At 41.3% G+C, this 22748-nt stretch overlaps 1 protein-coding gene across 6 annotated transcripts in view; it reads left to right on the forward strand.

Moving 5' to 3' along the window:
* ARHGEF10 (Rho guanine nucleotide exchange factor 10) overlaps nt 1-22748 on the forward strand; it is a 231347-nt gene that overhangs the window by 115678 nt on the left and 92921 nt on the right. For 4 of the 6 annotated variants that reach the window (XM_075861927.1, XM_075861926.1, XM_075861928.1 and 1 more), the window contains 6 exons: nt 201-370; nt 7522-7638; nt 7749-7863; nt 10872-10984; nt 16205-16282; nt 19799-19978. In XM_075861927.1, the coding sequence (XP_075718042.1) occupies nt 201-370; nt 7522-7638; nt 7749-7863; nt 10872-10984; nt 16205-16282; nt 19799-19978 (773 nt within the window). The remainder of the gene's footprint in view (nt 1-200; nt 371-7521; nt 7639-7748; nt 7864-10871; nt 10985-16204; nt 16283-19798; nt 19979-22748) is intronic. The other 2 variants (XM_075861929.1, XM_075861930.1) reach the window with 1 other exon arrangement.

The raw sequence follows: 22748 nt of genomic DNA on the forward strand, positions 1-22748 counted from the left end.
ATTGAAAAACTCATTAGCATAAAGCTAAAAACTTGGTGAAAATAGATAGTTTTTTTTAAAATAAAAAGCATTACTGTCACCTACATTCTAGCGCCGATCTCCTTACGTAGGAGACAGGGCACTTATAATGTGGTGACAGAGCCCCTTTAAACCTTTTATCATCTCCCTTATCCATAAACTAATATATCACATTGCTTTAGATCCTGAGGAGATGATTTATGATGATGTGGAGAATGGAGAGGAGGCTGGAAACAGCTCTTTGGATTATGGATGGAGTTCTAGTGAATTTGAAAGCTATGAAGAGCACAGTGACTCGGAATCGAAGCATGGTATCCCAAACACTTTTCTCAGAGGAGGTGGCAAGAAACATGTAAGTGCCCCCCCCCCCCTACTCAGTCAATCTTTTTTTGTTTTTTCTATATTGTAATCTAGAGGTCTGCATCCTTTTGCTCTCCAGCTGTTGTGCAACTACAATTCCCAGCATGCCTGGACAGCTTTGGCTTGAATAATAAAGGCTTTGGCTGTAACGGCGGGGGGGGGGGGCTGTAGTCTCTCAACAGCGGGAATGCCAAAGTTTGCTGATTCTTCCTTCTATGTTAAAGGGAACCTGTCAGCTATTTTAACCCCCTCCCCCCCACTCTGAAGAATCCCAGGGTCTGTACATGCTGCATATACAGATGCAACATTACAATGTAGTTTTGTGCAATGAAAGTTGGCGATACCTGGGAAAAATGCATTGGAAGATCTTCAGTGCCATATTGCTCCTTACTGACATTTGGCTTCAGTGTGTCACTACACATACGCTGGCAGCAGCATGTTCCAGATTACCATGAGAGAGACTTTCCTTTATACTTTTTTTTTTCTCTCACTCACTCACTCACTCTCTCACTCTCTCACTCCTGGCTTTGGCTTAAAAAAACAAAACCCCTAACTGTCCTGTGTGTATCTGGCCTAATGGACAGCCCAATCCTGTTAGTTACAAATGAAACGCATTTCTTTTATCTTTTTGGGCTGCCTGGAGATTACTGTTCTGTGTGCAGCAAGGAAGTTGCATTGGAGGTAGTTATTGAAACCTATTTTTGGGGGTGGAAGGTTAACCTTATGTGGACACACAGAGTAGGCTACATAAACATATTTCACTTTGCTGCCTGTTGCAAGAGTATGCCATCTAAAATCCCCGAAAGATGAGGGATACGAGTTAAGGAAGATGCAGGTAACGGGTCTGTATTCCGGCAGTGCCAGGCTGCAGTGTTTGGGAAGACCTTTAGGGGATCATGGTCTTTGTAATGGCCTCCCTGTACTGTAATGTCACTCGCTGTTGTGAAGGATAGGATTCTTATTGTTTGTTTGTAAGATGAATACATTTTTTTAATATTACCGGGATTATCGCCAGTAAGAAATTCCAAATGGGACAGCTATTTTACCTTTGTGAGCAGGGTATTTGATCAGCCTTTCTTGGTTGTCCAGCTGTCACTGAGATCCAATTTGTTTCCCGCAGCATTTCTGGTGTGACGTTAGAAAGCGTTGTACCAGATCAAAGACCTGATGCCACAACTTGTCAATACTATGTATTTATCAGTATGATTGAGAGTACTGGAGACCATTGGCATTTATATATACTATATCATTCCTTATATACTGTACTTTTATTGTTGTATTGTACTGGTTATGTGATACGATTACGGAGGAGCTGAGTGTTCCTTTTTAGGCCAAGGAATGATGTATTAGTTCAGGAATGTTTCATTGCATTCCTGTACACATCTTGAGCGATAATCCTGTTCTTAGAGGTTTATTTTTCCATTAGCAACATGTTCTATCTGCGAAAAAGGAAAACTGTGTTATTTGAGGAGCGATTCTATTTTCGAGGTTGTAATTCACTTTTACCCTTTAAAACTTTTTCCCTGGCCAAAACTGAAATCTCCTATGTCTGTCAATGGGAGTTCATCAACCAAAGCAAAAGACGGTGTCCTAAAAACACAACAAAAATGCACAGTGTGAACCCAGCCTAATACAGACGCAGGGATTGTTTATATTAAAGATCTTAATTGAGATGCTTGGTCCAGTCCCTTGGTCTAGACCTAGCTACCTTCCTCCAACCTCCTCCTCTCTGGCAGTCACATTGCGTGGGTTACTTCTAGATTTTATCTTTTATTTGACTATTTTAGTCTCTAATTCTCTAGGCTGGATCATCACTGGGGAACTTGCAGAATCTATGGATTTCTTATTCAGCTACATATGTTATTTACGTACTTTGTATATACAGTATTTAACAACTTATAAGTGTTTACTTCATACATTTGCACACTTTCGCTCTACGTTTGTTATGAAACTACAAGTTCAAACATGCCATTACAGTCTCCATTTTTCATTACATGCTGGTAGTTCATTTCAACAGCTGGAGACCCATTTGTTCCTATTCATTCTGAGTTGGCATGCACTTTGATCTTGTTCGTAGATTTTACGTACGTATTGCTTAGTAGTGAAACCACAGAGAGAAAAGAGCTTGTAGCCAGGAAATTATGTTAAACATTAAAGATTTTTATTAACATATACACAAGTACATTCATATAAAATATATATAGAATACAATATATAAAAAAGGACAAGACTCTAGAAAAAGTTTCAAGGAGCACACATCGGAAATGTCAATATGCAAAAATAGGTTTGGCTATATCATCCATTAACACAGAATTTAGTGACTATCGTGGAAAGGTACCTCTTGTGGGGCAGGGTCACATTACAAACAGCCCCATATAAACAGAGATATTGTATAGGGATCTAGATACCAAGTGTTGCATCAAGATAAGCTACCTTAACTTTGTTACTGAAAGATAAGAGGTGTTGGATAAGGCTTACCTATATTGAATAGCAGTAATAGTACGATGTGTGCTCCAGCACAAAAAGCCCCAACGCGCGTTTCGCTATGGTATTGTTTCCTCAGGGGGAGATGTGTATTGCTTAGTAGCCCTGAGTTCTGCCACTACTGTACAGTTATTTTTCTGCAGATGAGTTTTCAGCGCAATGGTGGTTTCACTACCATTGGTTTCCAGGGAGAGCAGACAGAGGGCGGAAGAAGAGTGTCCAGGTGTGGTTCCCTATAGACACTGACTTGTAGCCTCTGAGTTTGGGTCGGCTAACAGGCATTATGGTAGCTAATATGGCTGACAGAACGTAGCTTCTTTGATATAATTTTTTTTTTTAAGTCAGTCGAATTCTGGAACAGACTACACAGTTATAAAATATAATGATTTAGAAGCCGTCAGGTTTTCATTTTTTGCTGCAGTTACATTTTAAAGTAGTTTGTGTGCTAGAAAATATTCCAAATACTTAAATGGCTTCACCATCCTTTCTACAATTATATTGTAAAGCTGCTGCAATGCTCACCGACATTAATACATTCATATGGCAAAACTTATCAGTTCATTCTCCATAGAAAATAAGGCATTATGCACACACCAATTTTTTTGCTTTGTTTTATTCTCTTACATAATTCAGAGCCATTGTTGCTAGGTGCCACACGCATCCCCCCTTATAAATAGTGTCCCCTGTAGATTGTGCTATACAGCCCCCCCTATACACCGTGTCACTCCCACTTGTAGATAGTGACATGCAGCCCCCCTGTAGATATCACCATAAAGCCTCCCCTGTAGATAGCGCCGTACAGCTCCCCCTGTATATTATGTCAAACAGCCCCCCTCCCTTGTAAGTAGTGCCGCACAGCCCCCCTAGTAGATAGTGCCACCCTGCTCCCCTCTCTTGTATATAGTGCCACACAGCACCCCCTCAAAAAAATAAATATTGTACTTAACTTGCCCTGTTCTTGCAACGGACGGAGCACTGCACAGGCTCCAGTCGGGACACATGCGTAGACCAGCGTGGTTCAGTGACGTCATCACGCCGGCCTGCGCAGGGAGTCTTCCCAGCGCTTTATAGGGCCGATTCTATCTTTTCTGCTGCTTGAGGCGAAAATAGAAATGGCGCCCCCCACATTTTGATTGACATCCCCATGGCTATTCCACATCGCTACCAGCCTCCTCAAACTCTTGCGGATGCGCCGTTGCCTTGTACTCCCCTGGCATGCACGGCGCAACTATGTAGCCAGGCAGAGTACACCTCGCGGCACGGTCTGTGCCCAGGTAGTACAAAGCAAAGCGCATCCGAGAAAGTTGTATCAGCCAGGGATGTCAATCAAACATGGAAAGGTGGGTTTGGAGGCAGGACTATGTGACTCTTCAGGATAGCCGCACCGCCCCATGACCCTTTAATAAGTAATTGGCATATAGTGTACACTGTTTTAAAAGTTGATTTTATAGATTTTGCTGCATCTGAAAAAAATACGTGTATACAGCACCAGAACCAACCTCTGTACATCTATACAATACCAGAACCAAGCTCAGTACATAAATACAGCCCGAGAACCAAGCTCAGTACATATATACAGCACCAGAACAAAGCTTATTGACAATAAGCCGTGAGTAAGGACACTGCATCTGTCCGAAACGCGTAGGCATCATTGCACACAGCTAACCACCCTTGTATCTGAGACAGTTATCTTTTAAAGACGTTTTCGAAATAAAATTGGAACCGTGCTTTCTTTTAAAATGACCTTGCGCTGGATCATTGTTTCTCCTCTGTCTCTCACTGGTGACATCTCAGATTCTAGTTATTTTCCTCTTTTCTTCTCCATCCGGTCCAGACCTCTATGATGACTTCTCCCGGCCACAACCCATTTCTGCAGTTTTCCGCTCAAATGTCTTCAGCTTCTCACTTTTAAAACATTTATGCACCTATAAACGAAGATAAATTTCTCAACACCCCTAAATATAATAGCGCCATACACTGTGTCCCTGATTAAAATAGTACCATACACTGTGTCCCACACACACACCGTGCCCTCTGTAGATTCTTGCCCGCACAGCCCCCCTGAAGATCGTGAACCCCATAGAGCCTCTGTAAATAGTGCCCTACATAGAAGCCCCTGTAGATAGTGCCCACATATGGACACCTGAGCTGCAAGGCACTAGTGCTAACCAATGAGCCACCGTGCTGCCCTACATATAGCTCCCCCTATAGATGGTGCTCAACATATTGCCCACCTCTGTAGATAGTGCCTCACATATAGCTCCCCCTGTATATAGTGTCCCACATATAGCCCACCCCTGTAGATAGTGCAGCACAGGTAACCAACCCCTGTATTTAGTGTCCCACATATAGCCCACCCCTGTAGATAGTGCCCTACAGATAGCTCCCCCTATAGATAGTGCTCCACATTTCCACATATAGACCCCCTCTGTAGACAATGCCACTCCGTTTTATTATTATAAAAATAAAAAATAAATGACATGCGCACATGATCCCGTTCCCACACCATCCGGTGGCAATGCAGACCTGCTCTCTTCTGAGCAGGTCTACTGGGGCTGAACATCGCCAGCGGCGCGATGATGTTATGGCACTGCTGGCGTCGTTGTAAGGCGCTGATGGGCTGGGCAAGTCATTTTGCCCTGCCAATCAGCATCGTTGTAAGGCGCCGAATGTTCGGGCACGGAACATGCCAGTCCATTCAGTGCTAATGCATGCAATTGTACCTGTGTGCTATAGATGCAGGTACAATTCGTGCAAGAGGGGGTGGTGGCGGCTGGTTTCAGTGGTGCCGCCGCCCCCTCAGAGAGAATATGGATGTCGCTAGCACCGGGTCCCCCTCAAGTGCTAGCGTCACCACCGTGCGGTGCGGGCCATAACTGCTGCTAGCGGCGCCACCAGGCATGGGGGGATGGCGGGCGGCATGTGCCCACACATGCCGCGGGCCCCGTAGCAGCCACTATGGCTGCTACAGCGGTAGTTAAGCCACTGGCGTGGGCTCTTTTTGCTTAATACTTTTTAGATATACTGAGGAAATACTGAATTGTCCATGCACCGCAATCCTGTGATATAGGGAAAGCCTTTCTACAAAAAAAGAATCTCACTACCCCACCCAGTGAGAGAGAGAGCAGAAAAAACGTTGGCACACCTTTACCAACCTATATAATTAAATATAATATTCATTGTATAGATCACGAAAAATTAACAATGTTTGTCATTTACATTCTGTTAAAATTTAAAATGTGATCCAGTGAAGAGTTATGACATTTATTTACATAGTATTCCGCCAACTAATGTTCAAAGTGTATAACAATGTGCACGTCCACCTAATAATCTGTGTGCTGGTGGAGGCGCATGCTTAGTCACTCTCGCCACAGACCGATCTCCCTCTTCATAGTGATCCTCTGTTCACTGCAGAGCAGACAATAGTAATCGCTCTCTGCCCTGCTTGTCAGGGAAGGAGCAGAGCCTCTGCAGTTGCCAGGCAGTATAGTTTAGAAGATACCTTTTTCAGGGAAGGTAAGAGGGCAAAGGAGACTAAATCTGCTCAGAGCCTAGCAGCACAGATTAGCAGCAGCACCAAGGGGGACACATAAAAAGCAAAAAATTATGAAATAGGTCCATTTTTTTTCATTTCATGATAGAAAAGCTGCAAATTACTTTTAAACCGCTATGAACAGGACTTTTGGTATGAAAATTATTCCTAAAATATTTAAGAATTCGATGTTGTATGACGGCTCTAATCTCCCCATAGAAGTCAATGGAGCTTGAAAAACAGGATCTGTAATATGGATGCATATTTTACAATTGTATAGGATCTATATTACTGATCTCCTCCTATATTCCAGATACAAATAGAAAACATAAGGATAAAAATAGACATGACAATACAAATGGAAAGCACCGAAACAAAGGTTATAGTGTAATCCTCGTTTAAATATATATATTTTTTATTTACCATAAATGAATAGTATCAGAGAATATAAGAAACTCTGTAATTCTTCTTTTTCCACTTATCAGACTCCTTCTCCACCCCCCCCCCCCTGAATACTGCACTGATTACTCACTCTCAATTCACTGGTGATATCCATATTTAGTGAGGTAGAGATGAAGACCGCTCACTGAGATGAGGTTACAGCTGCTGTCCAGAAGTCTGTGGAGAGGGAATGGGGGAGTAGGGAGCAGGGAGAGAGTCACACACCAAGATGCTGCTTCTAGTAATTGCTTTACTAGAATCCAGCACTGGGATTAGACCATAAAACACTCACTAGAAACAGCATGGTGAGCATTACACAGCAGTAATAAGCAGTGTAGCTGTGAACTGGGGTGAGATATTATACTTACTAGAAAACAGAAGATCACATTGCTGGGGTCCTCAAGCATGGCGATGCTAATTTAAAAAAAAAAAAAAGGGCGCTACATTGCTAGATATAAAATGCCTAAACCCCTTTTGATGCTTGTGGGAGGCTCACTGATGCTTTGCACAGATTGTTGTCCATAATTTCTGTACCCTCTTTTTCGTTTTATTTGAGGGTGACTACACACAATTTATCTTTCACCCACTCTTTTTGGAGACCATGGAAATGAAAGCGTGTTCAGACAGCTACTTTATATTGTTCCATTATTTTACTTACAAAGATAATACTATATTTTTTCATATAGCTTTCTCAGGACCTAACACGTATAAAACAGCACTACGAGAAAAAGATGAAAGATTTGGTGACAAACAAAGTGGGAGGAGTAGAAATCCAACAGTTAAAACAAAAACATGAACTCAAGGTGATGTAGCCCGAGTTTATAGCTCCTCATTTAGTGCATGACCGTGCGTCCTGACAGGTCCTTTGTGTTACATCATTCTTTACCTACCTGTATTGTGCTGTTTTATCTAGGTACAGAGACTGGTGAAGGCTGCAAAAGAGGGCACAAAAGACGGGCTTGAGAAAACAAAGGCTGCTGTCAAGAAGGGTCGTTCCTACATCAGAACGAAATCATTTGTTTTGCATGGTACAGTCCGTTATTTCACTGCATTGATGTACTAGGATCGAATGCCAAAACCACATATCCGAGATGCTCTAACTAGGTGCTTACTGGTTTTAGGACACCTATAGCCATTAATACTACTCCCACAGAATCAACTGCCAGCTTCTCCGGACTCCTGCTACTTTGATTCTGATTCTTAGGAAAGCCGAGCAAGTGGTGTACATTCTCCTAGACTTTCTATTGAGCCCGCACACCACTTTGAGGAAAGTCTATCAGAAACTATGTGGCACAGCGCTTACTTGTGCGATTCTGCTGCGTCTCAGTGCTCGGACCCCCACCGATCAAAACTTCTGACATGTTTCTATGGCCCCATACACACGAACGTAAAAACGCCCATAATCCCGGGCCGTAATTACGGGCCCATAGACTTCTATTGGCCACGGGTACCTCCCCGTATGCTTACGGGAAGGTGCCCGTGCCGTTGAAAAATATAGAAAATGTCCTATTTCAGGCGGTAATTACGGCACGGGTAACTCTTTCAGCACCCTGGACAGTGACTTCCGATCACAATATAGATCAACCTGTAAAAAAAATATAAGTTCATACTTACCCAGAACTCCCTGCTTCTTCCTCCAGTCCGGCCTCCCGGGATGACGTTTCACCCCATGTGACCGCTGCAGCAAATTACAGGCTGTAGCGGTCACATGGACTGCTGCGTCATCCAGGGAGGTCGGGCTGGATGTTGAAAGAGGGACGCGTAACAACGGCCGGGTAAGTATGAATTTATTTTACTACGGAAAGGGCTGTCCCTTCTCTTTAGGCTGGGTTCACACGACCATGTTGCGTCCGTAATGGACGGAACGTATTTCGGCCGGAAGACCCGGACCGAACACAGTGCAGGGAGCCGGGCTCCTAGCATCATAGTTATGTACGATGCTAGGAGTCCCTGCCTCGCTGCCGGACAACTGTCCCGTACTGTAATCATGTTTTCAGTACGGGACAGTTGTCCGGCAGCGAGGAAGGGACTCCTAGCATCGCACATAACTATGATGCTAGGAGCCCGGCTCCCTGCAGTGTGTTCGGTCCGGGTCTTCCGGCCGAAATACGTTCCGTCCATTACGGACGTAATGTGCTCGTGTGAATCCAGCCTTATCCTGCATTGATAGAGAGAAGCGGCCTCTGATTAGTGCAGTGCAATTTTGCAGCGAAAACGTGCCCATAAATACGGGTGGGATACTGGTGACACCGGACTCGTATTTACAGGCACGGGTCCGTAAATACTGGTGCAATACGGGTCGAATACGTGTGACCAAGGACCCGTATTTACGGGAGGGAAAAAATAAGTTTGTGTGCATGCGACCTATGACATTTCGAAAGTTTTTTTTTTTTTTTTTTAAAGTTTGGTTACACTTTAAGCAGTGAACAGAACATAGACATATTTCAGGTTTCCTGAAAAGCACATTTTCCACTACTGTTGTAACTGACCAGCACTGCCTCAGGAATGTTCGGTTTTCTACATGTCGGTGGCCACCACTTTTGCTCTCTTGTACTATTACTCCATGCTTTAGGCTTCGTACATGCTGAAGGCAGCCACATGGCATTCATTAAACATATATTATATTTATGGTCCTTTCTGTGTGTTGTAAAGTATTTCTTGAATGTAAGCATCATGAATTTATTGAATTTGCCCTTCTGTGCTTGGGTAACATTTAACCCCTTAATGACCAGCCCATTTTAGGCCTTAATGTCAAAGCAATTTTTTAAGTCGTTCCATCGTCTCATTAAAAGAGCTATAACTTTTTTATTCTTGCGTCGACATAGTTGTATAAAGTCTTGTTTTTTGTGGGACATCTTGTATTTTTTAATAGCACTGTTTTGGGGTACATAGAATTTATTGATTAACTCTTGGGGGGGGGGGGGAATAGAAAGAAAACTGCAATTTTTACCACACTTTTTTGCGTCCTAAATTTACACTGTTTACTGTGTGATATAAATAACACTAACTTTATTCAGCGGGTTGTTATGATTGCAACAACACCAAATTGATATAGATTTTGTATGTTTTACTACTTTTAGGCTATGTTCACACGGAGTATTTTGGGGGAGGAATATCTGCCTCAAAATTCTGTTTGGAACTTTGAGGCAGATATTCCTCTCCCTGCACGCCGATTTTCGCGGCGATTATCGTGCCGTTTTTCGCCCGCGGCCATTGAGCGCCGCGGGCATAAAACAGCGAGAAATACGCTTTCTCTGCCTCCCATTGAAGTCAATGGGAGGTCAGAGGCGGAAGCGCCGGAAGATAGGGCATGTCGCTTCTTTTTCCCGCGAGGCAGTTTTACTGCTCGCGGGAAAAAGACGCCGATGCCTCCCATTGAAATCAATAGGAGGCGTTCTCGGGCCGTTTTTGCCAAGTTTTGCGACGCGGTTTCCGCGTCAAAAAACTCGGCAAAATACCCCGTGTGAACATAGCCTTACACAGTAAAAACCGTTTTCTTTCAAAATTATTATTTGTTTTTGTGTCTCCATATTTGAAGAGCCATAACATTTTTACTATTCCGCCGATGCAGTTGTATGAGGGCTTTTTAGAACGGGGAGTTTTAACGGCTCCCTGCTCTATTTATTTATTCCGATGCAGCGCCGTAAAAAGGCTATTGGATCGGAATAAAAGCCTGTTCGTGACCGCCCATTAGTGTTTTTACGTCGGTCACTAACTGGTTAAAGGAACACTTCAAGAAATTCTAATACTGTAATCTACCTTGTGCAGGACCATAGGGGGTGCTGCATGACACACTGATTCTCTCTTTGCTGTTCTTTGAGTCTCCTGTACTAGGTATAAAAGTCTTGCTTACAGAGTTTCCTTAACAAATGTTCCTAGTATTCAGAGTGCCTCCCATTTGCAGTAGACCCACTAACTACACTCAATTCCATGATCCTTTAGAAGCGTGAAGTCTTTGGTTGTACTTTTACTTAAATGAGTGTATTTGTAAAGTTATTCTGAATAAGGCCTGTGTATTTTCTATCTTGTATTTTAGATCGTAAATCTGCTTGTATCGAGGATGAAGAATTAAATTTATTCATAGATGTAGGCTGTTTGCATGCAGAGGCTATCATGTCTCCAATGCCAGAAGGATTAACCCAGCAACAGGTATACTATTCTCTTTTCTACATGAACTGTTCTAGAAATGGATTTATAAATACTTATACAATAACTTATTTCATTGAATAGTGTACATATTTTAATGTACCTTTGCATATTGCAATGTAAGCACTTGCATCATTAAAGTGTAGCTAAACGTTCGACAAACTTCTGACATGACACGGAGACCCCCACCAATCGCTAGAACGAAGCAGCTGAAGCGTTCGTGTGAGCGCTTAGCTGCTTCGTGTCTGTTCGGCTTTTTCTGGAAATGTATCGGAGTACGGACTCAATAGAAAGTCTATGAGCCCGTACTCCGATACATTGATTTCCGGAAAAAGCCAAACAGAAACTAAGCAGCTGAGCGCTCACACGAACGCTTCAGCTGCTTTGTTCTAGTGATTGGTGGGGGTCTCCGTGCTAGGACCCCCACCAATACAAACTTCTGACATGTCACTATGACATGTCAGAAGTTTGTCAAATGTTTAGCTACACTTTAAGTATACACCCTGTATTTTTTTTGTTGAGACTGCCCCCTAATGGACAATCTACTCAACAAAATAGATAAGCAGGCTAAGCAGATCACATTAGGCATGGCTAAGTATAGAACAATACAACTGTTTTGCAAGAAAATTCTAACATGTTTAACTTGGAGGAGGTTATAGCACAAAGGAACAAAATGGTCACAAATTGTATGAAGAAATGGGGGAAAACTTTATCTTTTGTAAAATTATAAAAAGTAATTTGTGGTTTTTCATTTTTTCCTTTCCTCTTTTGTCTTCCCATATTGTTGTATATGTTGGGGGGTAGAGGATGGAAAGTATTATGTGCTTTGTTATCTGGTATGTATATGTTAGTTTTGCTCATTGGAAAAGCAATAAAAAATATAAGATTAAAAAGTATAAAATTATAGAATGTTTTGTACTAGAAGACATCATTGGTCATTTAGCTCAAAAGACCTTTTTTTACTAAAGCTATTTTTTTTCTGTCTCTGACACCAAAGATCTGAGAGAGGTTTTGTTCAGAAGCTCTACTGATCAGGCTGTTTTATTAGGAGGTTTGCCGATACCATATTCATCCTTTTCCCTACGATAGCTGGTGCTGAGAAATGTTTCTTTAGATCATTTATTAAAATAGCCCTGCTTTCAGGCATCAATTTATAGCGGTGTATGATCCCAAATGAAATGTGTATTTGCTGAATTTTGCACATAGTAATATATTTGAAACCTAAGGCATTGACCCACACGTTTGTGGCTATATTTATACACTCTGAATTGGCCCACTGAGAACATTTGAGGCGACACTGAAATGTGAACCTCCCAATAGTGTAATACATAAGCGGCACACTTCTTGTGCATACACCCATGTAGTTCCTCTGACATGGCATGCCCCGAATGGCAACTATGGCCACTAAGATTCAGCATTATATACTTACATTTTTTTCACCTGACAAAAATTATTATGTAAGGGGGCTCAGAGGTGGCAATCACACCTGGGGCTTGGTGCCTGAGGTCCCAAATGGCCCTCTACCTTGTCAGAAGATACCAGTATTATAAATGATACAGATTTAACATTGGGACTTCAAGTTACGCCTCTGGGTGTCGCGGTCCTTAACCCCTTAATAATCAGCCTATTTTAGACCTTAATCACCAAGCCATTTTTTTATTTTTTCCATCGTCTCATTCAAAGAGCTATAACTTTTTTATTTTTGCGTCAATATAGCTGTATAAGGTCTTGTTTTTTGCGGGACAAGTTGTAATTTTTAATAGCACTATTTTGGGGTACATAGAATTTATTGATTAACTTTTATTAACTTTTTTTGGGGGGGGGGGGAATAGAAAAAAAACTGCAATTTCGCCACACTTTTTTGCGTCCTAAATTTACACCGTTTACCGTGTGGTATAAATAACACAATAACTTTATTCAGTGGGTTGTTGCGATTGCAACGATACCAAATTTGTATAGTTTTTTTTAATGTTTTACTACTTTTACACAGTGAAAACCCTTTTTTTTTTTCAGAATTATTTGTTTTTGTGTCTCCATATTTGAAGAGCCGTAACTTTTTTTTTTTTTTTTCACCGATGCCGTTGTATGAGGGCTTTTTTTTTTGCAGGACAACTTGTAGTTTTTATCGGTACCATTTTGGAGTAAATGCGACTTTTTGATCACTTTTTATCACATTTTGTTTTAAGGCTGGATTCAAAGAAAACAGTAATTTTTGCATGTTTTTTTTTATTTTAGTTTTTTACGACGTTCACCGTGCGGGTTAAATGATGTAATACGTTTATAGTTGGGGTCGTTACGGACGTGGCAATACCAAATGTGTGTAACGTTTTTACTTTTATATTGTTTTTTAATAATAAAGCAGTTTGTAAGGGGGAAAAGTGGGTTTTTAATTTTTTCTCACTTTTTATTAAACTTTTTTTTAAAGTTTTTTTACTAGTCCCACTAGGGAACTTTACTATGCGATCCTCCGATCGCATTTATAATACACTGCAATACTTCTGTATTGCAGTGTATTTTCCCTGTCCGTGTAAAACGGACAGGCATCTGCTAGGTCATGCCAGAGACATGAGCTAGCAGGCATTTACTATGGCAGACCTGGGGGCCTTTATTAGGTCCCCGGCTGCCATAGAAGACACAGACAATCGGCGATCCTATCGCCGTGTGTCAGTGGGATGAGAGGGAGCTCCCTCCCTCTCTCCTAAACAACTCAGATACGGCGCTCGCTATTGAGCGCCACATCTGAGGGGTTAAACGGGTGAGATCGATACTAATATCGATCTCACACGGCAGAGCAGGGATGCCCCCAGCCCTCGGCTACCTCTGGCAGCTGAGAGCAGGGAGATTTGACAGCTCCCCTCTCTGTTTACTTATTCCGATGCAGTGCCGTAAAAAAGCTATTGCATCGGAATAAAGGCCGGGGTTAAACTAGTACATAGTAGATAACCCACATAACAATAAGTTCCATGCATGTAGAATAGTACATTTCTGATTCTCACCAGGGCAGTAGTATGTTTAGTATAGCTATGATATGCCACCACTTTCTGATTGGTGGGGATCCGACCACTGGAACCTCCATGGCCCCTTCACGCTTTTTCCCTGTACAGTGGCGCTGTTCTACTGATCAGTAAGGGATGGAATTTTATAGCAATATGACATCTCTTTCTGGGATGGGAAAATCCCACTCAAGCGGAAATTCAGTCAAAATAATCTCCTGATATGTCATAAAGACGATCACATTGGTGAAGTTTGGGATCTCATACCGCAGCTTATTTTCAGATGAAAGTGCTCTATTAAGCAGTTTGTGTCCGATTTCTAGGTTCAGAAATCTCTGAGCAAAGTGGTTTAAACTAAATCTTTACTTTTTATCGTTATGTTGTTTTTAGGTCCAAAATTCTGTGTGGATTCATTTCTTAATACATTCTTCTAGTGATCGGAGCACCATTTTTTTTGATACACCGCTCCAAATGCCCTGCATAGACAAATATTAAGAACCTAAAATGCTGGCTAGTTTTGTCAGCAGTAGACCTTTTCTGTTAGTTTAGCCTTATTTACTACAAACTGTTAGGAGACCATTACTATTATTTTCTCTAATTATTTTGTATATTATTGTGCGGCCCACTGTGGGGGTATACTCGCCCTATTGCACTCATCAGTCCCATTTTCATATCCAGCATACTTCCATGGTGTTTATTAATGTCAGAGATTCCTTTCGTCTTTGTTGAGCCCATTCCATCACTCCCCCTGGTCTGCTGGCCGTGTGACACATTGCTTTGTCTGTCTCTGCCCCTCCAGCAGTGAATGTGAACAAGCTGAATGGAAAATGAGGGTTAGTGGGAAGTGGTAATGTTACAGCTCATATCCTCCTACAAAGCTCTGAGTTCAGGCCGGCTCCCCCTATGTTGTGAAAATAAATCCGCATTAATGTTAGTCAATTTTGTTTGAGGAGACCTGAATCGGAGTTTGAAAAGTCAAATGTTTGGTTAAAGACTGATCATTGCGTGGTTCTAACGACAATAGACATTTATACTTCTAAACTGAAATGTATTAGCACAAATATTATAATGTATCAGCTATTTTAAAGAGTTACTGGAAGATTGGCAACCGCAATAGAATATATTTAATAATTGTATTAGCAATGGTAGAGGAGTGGCCTATTTAAAGGGTTCGTCTATATAGAACAATTCCCGTCCATATCACTTTTTCTGCTTAGAGAGACCCTGCATTTGAATGGCCACCATGTCCGGGACCATTTGGAATTTGACACCTCTCTGCTATAGCAGATAATGTGGAGAAGCTTGGTGGAATACTTCTATTGATTATTGGCATGTTCTATTCTTATCATACTGTACATTATAGCTAGGTGTTTACAGTTCTTTGGTTAGTTCTTAAAAAAGATCCGTCACCAAAATATGCTGCCCCATATTAAGGGCAGCATATAATATGGACAGGACCACTGTATTATTCGCCCAAACGGCCTAAAATATTGGTCTGTTTGGTTAATAACACTCATAGTCTGTTGCATTAATGAGGGAGGAACGTTTCTCTTGCCATTGACTGATATATGCCGTGTATCTGCCAGTCAATGGTGTAGGGGGAGGTGGGTGAAGCCCTCCCTTTATGAATACATTCTGTATTTTGTTTTAGGCTCTATTAACCAGACATATGTAGTCGGAGACTGGCATCTCCACACTTCTTGCACTACTGCTCTATTTGGACTAGAAATCTGACACAATGTTTGCACTACTTTTCAATTTTGAATAATTAATTTTGACTGAAACTCTCGGGCACAATTTTAACTCTACAGCTGCATTTTGTTACTGTTCTCTATATTAATTTTGATTGACATTGATTTAATACTCCAAATGCTCTGTTCACACGAGTGTCATGGCTTCTATGGTTACCAGAGCCATGACTATTATGATAGACCCACAAAAGTCTACGCTGTGTGACCATCAAAAAGCAACAGAAACTTGACATACTATACTAGCAGTGTGAACAGAGCCTTAAATGTGTGAATGTAGGAGGGTCTGAGCACTGAGACCCCCACTAATCCTGAAAATGGAGAAGCATGGGAATTACGTTGTACTGTTGGTTATGTGTATCATAATATTAAATTGCATTTTATCCTATTTATAATCCTTTTCTCAGTTTACTTAATGGGGAGGTACTTATGGCTTATTTTAATTTATATTACTGTAATGAAATTGTGGATTGTTTTTATAGGTTGTTAGAAGATACATTCTCGGATCAATTGTAGAAAGCGAGAAAAACTATGTTGATTCATTGAAACGAATTCTTGAGGTACTATATAAGGATTACGTACCATATTTCCTTGCAAAGTTAGATGCCAGGGTATAAAAGACATTCATAGGAGTGCAATTTTAAGATGTAAAATGAGATGCAAGCTACTTTTTTTTTTTAAACCAATAGCTATAGATTCAGCTGTGATATTTGTACTGTTTATGTGTTATTAAAAATTGTCATATAGAAAAAAGCTGGTTTAGTAGAAAGACACTTAAAGGGTCACTATTGTTTTAAAAACTGCTAATATGCCATAGTGACATTTAAGACATTTTCATCTACGGTGGTCCATTGATCAAATTGAGTAAAAGCTCTTGGCTAACCACTATGTCTCTACGGCTCACTTTAACATAAAATGTCAAACAATAATGGCCCATAAGGCTTCGTTCACATCTGCGTTGGGGTCCTGTTCTGACATTCCGTCGGAGGTTTCCATCAGAACGGGACCCTGAGCAGACACAAACTGACACAGACGGAAACCAGAGGTTTCCTTTTCCATCACCATTGATTTCAATGGTGAAGGAGCCGGTGCCCGTGGTTTCCGGTTGTCTCTTTTGTGCACAGGACCGTTTTTTTTGCCGGAAGCAATAGCGTAATCGACTACGCTATTGCTTCTGGCAAAAACGACAAGTCCGCTGCACAATAGACGCAAACGGAAACCACGGGCACCGGCTCCTTCACCATTGAAATCAATGGTGATGGAAAAGGAAACCTCTGGTTTCCGTCTGTGTCAGTTTGTGTCTGCTCAGGGTCCTGTTCTGATGGAAACCTCCGACGGAATGTCAGAACAGGACCCCAACGCAGATGTGAACGAAGCCTAAGTTGTGTTTTTTGTTTTTTTCTTAATATTTGATGCATTGGTCTGCTAGATGTATTTGTCAATAAGTTGTCCTAATCATAATGGCCCCTTCTTTTTGTATTCTGTTCAGACTAAGGGCCTCTAATTTAATTAAAAAAATTGCCTTTTAATATAAGCTCGTTCTATTCTGCATCATTTTCTAGTTCTCTGAATGTATTCAGAATAGATATTTTCATTCTGGTTGCCAAAGCTGTGTCCAGGGTCATGTATACTATCTAAATGGTCACCAGATGCCACCATAGCCCAGAAGTAGTTATGTTTTCATTATGTTACCCAGCTCTGTGCAACGCTGTTTTGATTTTGTTTATTTTTGTTGTGGGCAGAAATACCATTTAATGAACTATAGGTCCCATAAATCCTCTCACAGTTATGGCCTATATTTACAGCTTGCCTGCATGCCCTTGTCTTACAAGGTGTAAGGTAGCGCTGTAATTACCCACTGTCTGCTACTGAGACACTGTTCTGCTACTGTAGTCTGCACTATCTGCTGCCCAGCATGTGAAACACAATACCTTCATGGGCAGGGAGGAGAAGGGAGAGCAGAGAGCCCTGGATATAAGACGGAGAGGGGGAGATAGCCACGTGCTCAGTGTATAAGAAAACACATGCAAGAGATAAACCTTAAAGAGGCTCTGTCACCAGATTATTAAATCCATATCTCCTATTGCATGTGATCGGCGCTGCAATGTAGATAACCGTAAAGTTTTTTTTGAAAAACGATCATTTTTGGCCAAGTTATGAGCAATTTTATATTTATGCAAATGAGCTTTGAAATGGACAACTGGGCGTGTTTTTTTTCGTATTTCCAACTGGGCGTGTATTGTGTTTTTAACAACTGGCCGTGTTTACTTGTTTTACTAACTGGGCGTTGTGAATAGAAATGTATGATGCTGACAAATCCGCATCATACACTTTTCATCGTTGACACCCAGCTTCTTTCACTAAAGACACACAGCGTGACGTCACTCACAGGTCCTTCAACCTTGTCGTCGGACAAAGAAGATACATCGGTTGAAAGGAGTCCAAAAGGTTAATATGCTCGTCTCTAGGGAGTTTACTTTGCTTACCTGCACATGGTGATGCTGCTGCAAATTCAACTGTACGCCTGGAGCTGTGGTGTCTACTCTCTTCCGACGCCAAGGTTGAAGGACCTGTGGGTGACGTCATCACTCCCTGCCAGCTTCTTTCACTGCAGACACAGTGTGACGTCACCCACAGGTCCTTCAACCTTGGCGTTGGAAGAGAGAAGACACCACAGCTCCAGGCGTACAGTTGAATTTGCAGCAGCATCACCATGTGCAGGTAAGCATAGCAAACTCCCTAGAGACGAGCATATTAACCTTTTGGACTCGTTTCAACCGATGTATCTTCTTTGTCCGACGACAAGATTGAAGGACCTATGGGTGACGTCACGCTGTGAGTCTTTAGTGAAAGAAGCTGGGTGGGATAGATGAGAAGTGTATGATGCTGAGATGTCAGCATCATACGCTTCTATTCACAACGCCCAGTTAGTAAAACAAGTAAACACGCCCAGTTAAAAACACAATACACGCCCAGTTGGAAATACGAAAAAAAAAAAAACACGCCCAGTTGTCCATTTCAAAGCTCATTTGCATAAATATAAAATTGCTCATAACTTTGCCAAAAATTATCGTTTTAAAAAAAAACAAAAAAAACGTTACTGTTATCTACATTGCAGCGTCGATCACATGCAATAGGAGATAGGGATTTGATAATCTGGTGACAGAGCCTCTTTAAGAGCATTTTCATGTCCCTGAATGTCAGACAGGCTTACATAGAGATTTCAGCTACAGACAGTACATTAAAAAGTTGTGTGCAGATGGTTTAATTGCGATAAGATTAGTCACTTACTAAAGACCTCTTGAATGTATTATCACATTAGTACTCACTAAAGGAGAAGTCATACATCTCCAGATATATACATTACCCTGGATGTCGGCATTGCAAACACAATACAAAAATTTTTGAGATTCGAAGATCCGCAAAAACATGCAGTAAAGAAAAAAGTGTTTAGTATCAGGTGACTTTTTAATTCTTAGCTAGCTGATCTTATTCAGAAATGTATAACATGAGACATAATCCACGTGCTCTCATCTACATTCACTATCCGTACTTAAATCTCTGGAAATGTATCGACCATGTATAATGGCTCAAACAAGCAAACACCTACAGGTGAACTATAAAGTGGGATGTGTTGGAATGGAAACCGGTGCCAGGTAAAGAGCAGTACATGTGTCCTCCTCCTGATGTTCCAGCTGTCATGCTGAGACCTCTCTATGCCATGCAGGAGATTTTTGTTCTGCTCGCAGATGTTCAGTAAGTGTATTCTTTGCCATGGCCGTTTCTATACAGATGTCACTTTTATTTAGTGTATCTCTGTAGAGTCACATTTGAGGAAGCTGCTATTGCCTGTAATTTTTATTATCAGCAAAGCATTGGTGAGCTTGTACTGTACTAACTAGAAATACACATAGGAACATAGTCCTTTTCTAGAAAAAATAATATCTTTGTAATTATTTTGCTGATTGAAAAAAAAGGAAAAAAAGTTTAGTATTCAAAGTCTGTGCTTTTCATGAATTAAAAAAATCTGGGATCCGTAAAATATATTCCTTTCACTGGTTTGCCAATTATTTCAGAATTATGAGAAGCCACTGTGTGATATGGAGCCAAAGCTATTAAGCGAAAGGAAGCTGAAAATCGTGTTCTATCGGATAAAAGAAATTCTCCAATGCCACTCACTGTTCCAGATTGCTCTTGCCAGTCGGGTGTCTGAGTGGGACTCAGCAGAAATGATTGGAGATGTCTTTGTAGCATCAGTAAGTAAAATGAAAAAATCTATATATTTATATATTTGTTAGTTCTATTCCTTACTATTGTAGAAGTAAATGTTTTATAAGGCTTTGTTCACATCACCGTTGGAGGCACCGTGAGCCTCTGTAGCAGATTTCGTCGTTTTACAGATACATAACGCAGCATGCTGCGCTATGCTGTCCGGCAAAACGATGTACACTTTTACGGAAGCCTGATGGAACTCATTAAAGTCAATGGGTTTTGCCAGGCACTGTTGGTTTTGGCCATGCGCAGGATCCGGCAGCTCCAGTCTTTCATTGTTCTACAGAACCAAACCCTAATGCAGATGTGAACAGAGGCTAAAATGGCCCCTGAAGTTAGAGTGATCTTAGACGTTCAGACCACTAATCCAACGAGCTAATGTTTTTCATCATTGCGTTAATGGTCTAAAATGGATTTTATTTCACTAGAGGCATTGATAGAATCTCAATACACCTGGGCCACCGCAGGGGGGCAATTGTGAGCCCGAATAATGCTGCCATGCAGTGACTGAATAATGGCATCATACAGTGATTTAATAATGCCTCTGCACAGTGATGTATTAATACTGCCATCCAGTGACATAAATACTGCCATACAGTAACCAAAAAATAGCAACGTGTACTGAGGGACTAATGTTGTCAAACAAAGACACAATAACAGTACTATTCAGTCATTGAACAGTTCTCACATACCGACAGCCTCGGCATTATCTTAATACAAACCAAACAAAGGAATACAGTACTTATCCGTCTGAGTCAAAGGCATAATAAACAGAAATTGAATCCGATTGATGAATTGTAGTATTTTTCTTTTCGTTTTTGGTACTCCACTGAAGGCCTTGGCACATGACTGAAGTTAGATCTTAAGGCCTTGTTCACAAAGTGCTGATTTGCTAAAGATTTTGCATACATTTTTTTTAATTAAAACCAGAATTGAATCCAGGAGAGCAGGTCTTCCTCTTATACATTTCTTCTGTTTAGGTTCCTTTCCTGGATTCGGCTAAAAAAAACATGCAAAATCTATAGCAAGTCTGCGCCGTGTGAACCAGACATTATACTGGACTGATGGATTCTAAGCAGGCGCAGTATGAAATCAGAAGGTTCGAAAAATGTAATTGCCGATTAAGATCTAGAATATCTTTAGCTGACAAAGCTTCCGGTAGTGCCAGGTTACCACTTTGCATTATAGTTTGGCTATCGGATGGTTCCATGTAACTACAATATACTGTAACCGCTTTTCTAAATATTTTTAAAGGTATGTACATTGCCGCGCTATGACAGTGACTATAGTCAAATGATGTACAGAAATGATACAGTATCAGATGTCCGATTTTTTTTCACAATCCTAATGCGACTTACATGGTCTTTGGATCCAGGAATAGCAAGATTGGCTCCATAGTCACAAGTTGACATCCTCTGCGACACGATGATATATCCCTCAAGACGGGATGAGTTTCCTTTATTGTTTTCTTGTATGTTGTAATGCACCCTAATGGAGTTAAAGTTAAATGCTTGCCCCCGCTAGCTACCCATTGCTCCAAGCTGCTTAAAACGTCTCGAGCTACCTGTTGCCAGTAAATAGATTATTCACTAACCTTTTTAAATACGTATTTATTCTGTGCAAAATAGGCCCTTTCAAGGGTAAATGACTCTACAGCTTATTAGGGGCTTTGTATACTTTGCACACTTTACTTTTTGAGATACAGCTTATTTGCATCCTGTATACATAGAAGCTGTATCTGGCGCACATAGCCGAATCCGTCATGTCAGCGGCACTGACAACAGGTGGAGACATGCAGGAGCTACCTGTTAACTGACACATCGAAGTTATGAACTTCGACGCCATGGATAACGGCTAGCTCCTAGGTGTCAGAGAAACACAGGACCAGCTCTGACCGAAGCCTTCAGTCACGCTGACCTGACGAATTCGGCATTGAGCGCAAGATATAGCTTCTATTTTTCCAGGATTCAAAGAAGCTACATCTCAAAAATATATAGATTTTCTTTTAATAGAAAACAATTACAAAGTTGTTTCAAATACAATAATGTTTTATTTAATAAAAAATAAAAAAAAAGTGCAAATGTTTTAAAGTGTAGCTAACATAGTGTAGCTAGACATAGTGACATGTCAGAAGTTTGGATTGGTGGGGGTCCGAGCACTGAGACCCCCACCAATCTTGTGTGAGCGCTCAGCCGCTTCGTGTCCGGCGTTTTCCGGAAAGCCGATGTATCTGAGTACGAGCTCATAAACTTTCTATAGAGTCCGTACACCGATACATTTATTTCCGGAAACAGCCGAACGGACACGAAGCGGCTGAGCGCTGACACGGACGCTTCAGCTGCTTCGTTCTAGTGATTGGTGGGGGTCTCCGTGCTTGGACCCCCACCAATCCAAACTTCTGACAAGTCACTATGACATGTCAGAAGTTTGTGAAACGTTTAGCTACACTTTTAAGCTTTGCATATTTGTTTGCATAGTACACAAGGTTCAGTTTGCTTACTTGCAGCTTGAAAAGATAAAGCAATGCTCTCTCCATGACTGAGATTTAGAGAGCAATGTTTCATTAGAAAAACTATATGGAAGTTCAGGAAGCAGCGTAGCAAAACTCGCTGGGCTTTTTCCAGAAAACCCGGCCACCTTGTCAGACAGTGGCCGGATCCCAGGACGGTGGGAAGGGGGCCCTGTTGTAAAGATGCTTTAGTTTTATTCTTAAGGCCTCATGCCCACTTCAGTTTTTTTCGTCGGGGTGTTATC

Source organism: Rhinoderma darwinii, chromosome 4 (genome assembly GCF_050947455.1).
Source record: "Rhinoderma darwinii isolate aRhiDar2 chromosome 4, aRhiDar2.hap1, whole genome shotgun sequence".
Lineage (NCBI taxonomy): Eukaryota > Metazoa > Chordata > Amphibia > Anura > Rhinodermatidae > Rhinoderma > Rhinoderma darwinii.